At 40.9% G+C, this 9,048-nt stretch overlaps 1 protein-coding gene across 1 annotated transcript in view; it reads left to right on the top strand.

Moving 5' to 3' along the window:
• Positions 1 to 2,510: 2,510 nt before the first annotated feature.
• Positions 2,511 to 9,048, top strand: part of LOC107102343 (vacuolar protein sorting-associated protein 13B-like) — a 29,632-nt gene continuing 23,094 nt past the window's right edge. Inside the window, exons 1-2 of the mRNA XM_015401601.1 lie at positions 2,511 to 2,684; positions 7,818 to 8,025. Of these exons, the coding sequence (XP_015257087.1) occupies positions 7,855 to 8,025 (171 nt within the window). The 5' untranslated portion in view covers positions 2,511 to 2,684; positions 7,818 to 7,854. The remainder of the gene's footprint in view (positions 2,685 to 7,817; positions 8,026 to 9,048) is intronic.

Raw genomic sequence — 9,048 nt, 5'->3', positions numbered from 1 at the left:
AGTGTGAGCGGCCATCTGCTGAGGCCGACTGGGGTTCAAGGAGACAGAAGCAGAGATACAAAAAGCAGCTGTAAAAGGCGGCCCCGTCCAGGAAACACACAGCCTGGCAGATGAGCTCGGAGCCAGCTCCCATGTCAGAGGATGAAGAGAGCACATCCAGCCAGTCACAGTCAGAGAAACGGGACTAAGAGGCTCTGCTACCAGGAATAAAAGCTCCATCTCCCTCTATGATCCAACCGGGGTCCGAAAAGAGGATTGTTATCAGCAGGGACACCAAGAGTAATTCTGTTAAAAGGGTTTTGTCAAAATGTCACATTTTTGTTCACTAAATAATTGAGTTTTTTTCCCCCACTTTTCTTTTTTAAAATAAATTATAATCCAGTAATAATAATAGAATTTATTTAAAGCTTTTGTTACATAATCAGCCTTTAAAAAAAAAACATAAAATAAAGCATTTTACACCAAGCTTTCAAAATAATAGTGTCTGTTTTGTCTTTTTTGAGCCTGAAAATAACTTTTGCACCAGGTGTGATCAGCAGACATTAACTGTGTGGTACGCCGTCGCCATCTGCTGGAATACTTTCTTACGCATCCATCAACTTAGCAGCTTTAGCTCCCTTTTCAGTGAACTCCAACATTCATATTTTTTTTCTATGTGTTACTGATGTCTTATCCTTCCTTTTCACACTCGATCTTGGACTTTTCCACAGTCCTTTCATATCTCCACTGGGGAAATTGCTGCGTTGTTTAGTCATGGAGCACAAAATGGCCCCCGGTCACTTGGTCTTGTTAGGGTAAATTTTAAAAGTTTAATAACAAATGGAGGGAAAACAAAGTGTTAAACCTAAAAATAAGGCATAAATAAACCAACATGGTGCCATAATTTAACTGGAAAGTGTTTGTATGGAACCAAAATGCGCTACGGGAGCAGAAATTCATCATAGTCCATGACTAGGACACTTCAAGGACTTTTTTTCTAATCTTTACAGGGAATGGCAATAACAGCGGCCAGGACTGCGCGTTGTTATTTTCTCTAATGTCTACAGTAATTGAGCATCTGTAATCCTTGTTATTTTATGAGCTGTTTTAGAAAACGTACCGCTCTTTTAGTTTCATTCACTGGTAATGTGAACAAACAGGATAATGGTCGAATGTAACTGACTGCTTCTGAGATATTTTTGCTAACTGTTGTATTTAGATATCTGGTAACAAAGTTTGTTTTGGTTTCAGTTGCAATAAAGGAACCACAGCGGCCATGCAGTCCCTGGGAATATATTTGGCCCATGTTGTTTTACAGAAATCTTTATCATGCGTGCAAAAAAACAAGCTTTGAAAAAAAAACTAATCTAGTCTTGTCTTTCTAGATTGCAACCACAGAGCTCCTTGTATTTACAACCCGTCCCCTCTCTAAACTGCTTCAGACCGCACAAACTTACATTCTCCTCTTTGTTACCCCCCCCCGCCTGCCCAACTCAATCCATCGCTCATCCCTCTTCATCCTCTCAAACACAGACTACGAGCCACAATTGTAAACATACACACATGCACAAAGACCCCTAAGCTTAGCCCAAATCTCTACGATAGATCCAATAGTAAATGTTCACTGGTCAACAGCTCCTCTTTCCATCCTGTAATTACACATAGCTGTGGACTCTAATGGACGAGGTAGAGAGCAGAGCTGCGGTCTGCAATGCAAGACGGGTCTTAACCAGAGTTGTTTTGTCCTGTTCTTCTCATCCTGGCCACCACATTAGAACATTTTGGGTTATAATCAGAAGTTCCTCCAGTTTCCACCCTCAGGTCCTGCTCTGGATGAAAAGTTTCCTGTCAGCACCTTTTTCCTCTCCTCTGTCTTGCCTTAAGCTGTAGCCTCTGCCTTCCCTTTTCAGCACAATGGGTTCGGTTAACAAACTGCTGCTCGGGGTTATGGGGGCTGCCTCGCTGAAGCCAAGAAGAACTGGATGCTTCCCAGACAAAGAATAGATGCTATTACATTGTTTGGATGTCGTTCTTTTTTTTTTGAGTCTGGTCTATAATTGACCAATAAGGGATGAGGTATCCAATCGGATTATTTACTGCCATTTAGCTCTTTGTGTGATCTTTTTGAATCAGTGTTGGTAAAGCAAGCTGCATGTCATGAAAAAAATAAGATTCTCTAACGAAAGACAGATTCAGCCCACTTCAAGGATGGAGGGTAGATGTGGAGTTTAGCCCAAGGTCACAATGGGAACGGTTAGCTGCTGTCAGAAGACATCTTGTTTTATATGAAACTGAAGAGTATCGTCGAATTTGTTCTGCCATGATGTAAGTAAACAAGCTTCCAAGTCAGATTCCCAGAAACACACGCAGCAGTTTTATAGCTCTCATTTCAAACATCGACTTATCACAGCCCACATCGAGAGATCAACTGGAATCAGTTTATCCACTTTTATCATGGCGCAAAACAAAGAAGATGTATGTTTTGACTGAGAAATAAAACTGACGGCTCGGTTTTGTTTTGTTTTTTTCCTCAGGGAGGATAAGGATGCTTCACACTGCGCCATACCCATCTCCACCAGCCTGATCAAACAGATAGTGAACAAGACGGGGAATGAAGACAACCCAGAACACATCCTGGCTGATTTCTACGGTCCAAAGAGCACCACAGAGTCGCCATGGCCTTATGTTACAAAGGACCCTGACAGGTACTCACTGCTGAACCTTAGAGCTTTAGTTTAATCAGCAGAGAGCTGAATTAAAAACAAATGTTATCTCAACCATCTCTTTATATCTCTGGACTGGATGGGTTAGATGAGAACTTCATGTTTGTTGCACATTCAGAATTATTTTTGCTTAGAAAATTGGGGATCAGATTAATTCAATACATAGTCAGATGTAAGTAAACATGATTCACTTCTAGTTTAAATACAGTAGAGAGTCATATGATGATCTAATGCAATAGAGATTTAACACTACATGTGAACTTACCACAGAAAGGTGTAGCTTAGCCTAATAATACAGAAAGGCCTCCCAGCTATCGTCAGATTGATTTTTTAATTTCAATTCAGTTTATTTATGTGGCGCCAATTCACAACACGTCATCTCAAGGCCCTTTCCAGTTCACCAGATCATCCAGTCAAATGGATTCAAAGTTTTCTATCTCAGGAAAACCAGTTGATTGCATCGACTCATTGACTCGAATGCAATCCCTCACACTAAGCATGCTTGTAGCGACAGTGGAGAGGAAAAACTCCCTTTTAACAGGAAGAAACCTCCAGCAGAACCAGGCTCAGTGTGAGCGGCCATCTTGTGAGGCCGACTGGGGGTCAAGGAGACAGAAGCAGAGATATAAAAAGCAACTGTAAAAGGCGAGCCTGTCAAGGAAACACACAGCCAGGCAGACGAGCTCTGAGCCAGCTCCCATGTCAGAGGATGAAGAGAGCACATCCATCCAGTCACGGTCAGAGAAACAGGACTACACTGAAAAACAGGCCGAGGTCAAACATCTATAAGCAAAGGTGTTGATTGCAGCAGCACAGCTGATATTTCTCTCCAGGATGGAGTAACAGCCAAACAGGAATAGACGAGGCAAAGCTACTATGAGAAAAAGTAGAGAGAGCAGAACGTTAGAGATTTATAAAATGAGAGTCGGAAACAAAAAGTGGACATAAACAAAAAATATCAACGTAACCATTTCTCCACATAGAGGAGTAGCTATTTCTCTAAGGTGGAGTTAAGCCATGGATGTGATTGGAACATCTGAATTTATAGGTTTGCTGTGACTCTGACATTTACGACTAGATTATATCAGCAAAGATAACTATGAACCTGAAACAAGCTGAATAGAAAACGCCTTCATTTAACATGAAATGCAGGTCAGAGGATTCCCGCTATGGCTGTCTGAGCTTCTGCAGGTACAGCTGGGACAAAAAAAACCCAGAATGGATGACGTTTTATTTAAACAATGTTTTTATGTGTTAAAAATATTTTATTCGCTCAACTGACAACAAGAATAAATCTAACTATGTCTAAATCCTTCTCATTTTTTAAGCAACAAAAAAACAGATAAATTTTAGAAAATACATTTGTATTTTTTTTTTTACTGCTGACTGAATGTGCATTTTGAAACACAAACAAATGAAGGAGGAAAAAATGATGTATGTTTCTAGCTGGATTCCCACTCATCATTTCATTGGAGCAGACCACTTCAAGGCCTCATAACCCATCTAAGTCAACATCTATAATTCTTTTTCTGTTTTATTATAGTTCTTCTGTGGCATGCATTAAATCCCAGATTTCATAACACTTTTCAGAAAGACCCCTCCACTGTTTTCTTTTTCTATTTTTTTTTTTCAAATAACAAGATTCTTGTTGGATTCTTGCTAGAAAGTTGTGCAAGCCTGTCTTTAATGAGTGCAGCTTCTCTTTATTGGTTACTTTGTTCACATAATAAAACTGTTCAGTTGAACCTCAATGGAAGGCCGTGCATCAAAGCCGAGCAGCAATCCCGCTGTTGTCCCCGGAGATTCCGGCTGTCAAGTTTTTACAGACAAATCACACGGCCTAACGTTCAGTAGAGGTTCCTCGAGGTCTTTATACATGAACTTCAGTCTGCTTTCATCTTCTGCTTTTACGGCTGCTTGTAGCCTTGGGATGGCTCTGCATTTATAATGTATAGCGTCCACAAATGTCTCCCTGGAATCCATCTTTTGTCACAAAGCAGTCACATCTTGATGGCAGCGGTGGAAGAACCGACCACATGTTCGACTTCAGGCTTTGGACTCCAAAGAGTCCCAGAGGATCTGTTGGACATCTGAGCCTGTCTGCCTGTGCGGTTGCCTGAAATTCGATGCCTTTCACACACGCACACGCTTTCTCGTCTTGCTGTATGTTGTTGGGACCATGTGTTTACTTCCATTGACTTTCACTGATTTTCATTCATTTTCAATGCTTTCTATAAACCTGACAATAACCCTGAGCTGAAATCAGTTCACACCTCAATTAGAAAATAAACTAGACTCGTTACGTTAGCGAAGCAAAGCAGCATGGATGCACTGTATGCGTAGGTCATGCATAGTGCTTTTTAAATCAATCCAGATATTTACACCACAGGTGGATATAATTAGAAAAAGTACTTTTAGGAGTAGGTTTACTCTGCTGACTCCTTGGAACGACTATGAGCTGGTTGACTGACTCAGATTCAGTAGATATTCATAATAAAAACATCAAATAATTAAACTTTATTGTCCCATAATGGGGAAATTCACGCTCTGCATTTTAACCTATCCCCTTAGGGAGCAGTTGGCTGCCACGGTGCAGCGCCCAGGGAGCAGTGTGGGGTTAAGGGTCTTGCTCAGGGACCCAGAGTGGAGGCTGTGGGGATCGAACCGGGTACTTGAAACCTTCTGAGAGCACAAATACACTGCTCTAACCCACTAGGCCTCCCCTAGTTGAAGTTTGTTCCCTGTCCTAACATATATACAGTTCTTATTGTAGGGATTGGTTTTCTAAGTTTTATGTAAAAAAATAAAATTAAATTGTAAAAGTATTTTTCTGCATGAATTTATGATATTTTTTTGTATTTTTTGGGCATTTGAGTTTTTAAAATGGCAGAACTTGCACATAAAGTCTGTTTGCCAGCATCATTTATAAACATTTAATCGGATGTTATTATCCAACAGTTACTCAACACTAGGGCACTGGAAAAAATTGAAATCTAGATAAGTCTTTTTTTCTTAAAATAGGTGAATTTGTTCTTGGATTGTGGAGGTAAAAGAGACATTTTGCCAATGGGACGAGACAATTTACACTTAAAATAAGAAAACACAATTGCATTTTCTTATTTCAAGTGCATATTATCTAATTATTTTATTTTAAGAGTGAAAATACTAATTCCACTGGCAAACTATCTGATTTACCTACTCAAATTAAGGGTAAAAACACTTAATTTAAGATTTTTTTTTCCCATGGGTGACCAGATGTCCTCTTTTTCCCGGACATGTCCCGCTTTTCATACCTAAAAAAATGTCCAGGGGAAATTTCAAAATAGTCCGGTATCTTGGTCGACTACAGTGCAGCAGAACCGAGCCGTAAATTCAGCTGTGAAGTTGGTTTAAAGTTGGATATTCAAGCTCCGCGCAGTCAGCGGGATCGAGCAAACGGTTGATCCGTCTGAGGCACTCCGATGTCGGCCAGCGTCTCTCAGCTGCTCCCTCCTCCCACACGCGGTGGTGCAGTTAGGGACCGTCAACAAATCTTTGATCCAAGCACTCTTGAGAAACAAAAATCAATAAATTCCTTATCTTATGAGCAGCTAAGACGAAACTAATATTAAATCATGCCAATAGATAACATATGTAAGTTGCTTTTATGCAGTTTTAAGATATTTTCAATTTTTAAAGACAAAAGTTAGGACTTGTCTTCAATAGCTTCCAGGTCATGTGACCCTCTGACTCAACTAATTTGTGAAATAGTTTTACTACATTAGCCTGACTAGGCACATTCATTTGTATTCCATTTCAAGCCTTTGTATATTTTTGCCTTACTCTGCGGGGGGAAGCATACCGTCTGGTTTGGTCGCTCCGTCCCTCCGGCTGGTTCCGGACCGGGACCATCCCTGGAGCTGATGGCTCGGTTCGAATGCCCGGTCAGGTCCAGTAGTTTAGAGCTTTTTGCTTGAACAGGTAGAAAAAAAATGAGTTGGGCTTTTAGTAAAAATTGTATTTTAATGGTCATTAGGAGGTAAGAATTGTTAAATCTAGTTTGCTTCACCTTTATTAAACAAACTTGTATCAGTTGTTGGACTCCGGCTTCTCAAGCTGCTGACTTTTATGCATTTGGAAGCCTGAACCTCCAGTTTCGGGGTTTTGACAGAAGCAGTTGAGCACATTTCTTTCAATTACCTTCTTGTGAGCTGTGTAATGTGATTTATGATCCCTGCACTTTTCTGTCCTCAGCTTTGAGGTCAACCACTTATTTAACCACACACAGCAACATAAATAGCAGTAAACGGTAAAGAAAAGCTGTTCCCAGTTTAGGTCCCGTGTCACAGCAGAGAGTCTTTGAGGTGTGTGACAAGTTTGAGTTGGCAGGTTGGTAGCTTGAGCCAATTCCAGGTGGTCCTGTGGGAGAAGGACTGGATCGTATTTATTGGCTTTGAACTTAAGAGGAATTCTGTGGGAAATGTTTGTTTGGCTCTCCTCTAACATTCAGCAATATTTAGGAGTCGTGAGACCACGCTTACTTTGAAATGGCCGCTGTGTCTGTGAATTGTTGGGAAAAGGATTGTGTGTTTCTGTCTGGCTGGCTTCGTGTCGCTGTCCCGGCCGAGTGTGAGCCCAGATGCTTCGTCAACTCTTCTCTGAATCTGTTTGAGTCACATCACTTGTTGACAGGCCGTTTCTCTCCGCGTATTTGTTCCGTCTTTGTGACTGCTGTCGGTTCATTAATGGTCTGTCAGTGTGAAAATTATTTATATCAAACATGTTTAAATCTGTTAATAGAGCCTTGTGTTTTCTATGCGTAATAAAGGTTGGGTGCCAAATAGATTTAGGTTTATGAGTCAATCAGGATGTCCATAAAAATCAAGCTCAGTAATAAAAGTTTTTTCTGCATCTTTGATTTTTTTTATGTCTTGTAATCAATATTCCTCCAAATCAAGCTGCTTTGCCTTTTTTTCCTCCATCAGGACAAATAAAATAAAATTCATTGAAGGTTCATTCATTCATTAACACCAGACCGTTTCTATTTCTGTCCCTCTATCTTTTATTTCTTAATTTCATTCATTTTACAACCAAATGCGTTTCTCCTCTGTTTCTAAAGTCCTTCTGCTCTGACAGGTCAGGGCTGGAGCCTCTTTCTCAGTGGGACAGCCCCATGCAGGTGAAACTGTCCCGCTGGAAATCTGGTCTGAACACTCTGCTGGTGGAGCTCCTGCCGTGGGCTCTCATGGTTAATGACTCCCAGTGGGACCTGTGGCTTTTTGAGGGAGAGACCATCGTACTGCAGATACCAGCCGGCAAAGTCATCGTACCACCAAACTTTAAGGTAGGATTCATTTGGAAATATGTTCAATCTGTTAAAAACTTCTTTTAAAGAGGAGCCTTAAAGGGGTCAGAATGCAAAACCGAGTTTACCTTGTCGTAGATGAATAATGAGTGGTTGAAATGGACATACAGTTCAAGTTCAAACCCCATCGACTCCTCCTTTCTCTGCAAATCTCACAATTCTAAACTTCAACCCCAAAACAGGCGAATTCAAACGAAGCACCAAGTTGACGTAAAGTAGGGCGTGTAGTTTTGTCAACTCCTGAAATTAACATACAGACCAGCCCACTGGTTCACGGCCCAAGAAAATGAACAGAGGTAGATGTAAGAGACCAGTTTAGCTGTTTAGCCTACAGTTGGGTTAACTTCTAAAAGAATTACAAAGCAGGACGTTTCTCTATTGAAAATGAGTCAGAGCCACTGGCTTAAATGCCGTGTTCCAGGCTGCACGGAGAAAGGGGAACATTATCACAATTTTCCCAAGGATCTAAAGACTCAACATGCATTCATTATTTTTGTGCATCAGAAGATCCCTGCCAAGTTTGATGCTCAGCTGTTCATTTGCATTTTACTGAAGACGGCTTTCAAAATCTTGAACAGTTCAAAGCAGGAATTGCTAAACTTCTTTAACTGAAACGAGGGGCTGGTCCCACTGTAAGGCCATCACAACCGCAAGCTGGAAGTATGATTAGGTCACTAAGCTGTTGATAGCAATGCTAGCATATCAGCAATTTTATGTTTCAGTGAGTGAGTGCTTGTTGCTATGATGCGTCTTTGCTCAGCAGCTTCGCTCGTTGTAAACCAACCAATCAGAGTACAGCTCATCTAAATATTCATGAGCATACCATAAAACGAAGAAAACCTGTTCTTTCATTGTGGGGCTTTTAACCAGGCTTGCATTAGGGCTCACAGAGCAGCAAATATGCCATTTTCAGCCCAACCAATGTTACACACCCTATTCAGAGACCTTAAAGGGATAGTTCGGTATTTTTGACATGAATCTGTATGGCATCCCCATCACCAG

This window comes from Cyprinodon variegatus, unplaced genomic scaffold (assembly GCF_000732505.1).
Source record: "Cyprinodon variegatus isolate N-32 unplaced genomic scaffold, C_variegatus-1.0 Scaffold1236, whole genome shotgun sequence".
NCBI lineage: Eukaryota > Metazoa > Chordata > Actinopteri > Cyprinodontiformes > Cyprinodontidae > Cyprinodon > Cyprinodon variegatus.
This window is presented reverse-complemented; position numbering and strand designations above follow the sequence as displayed.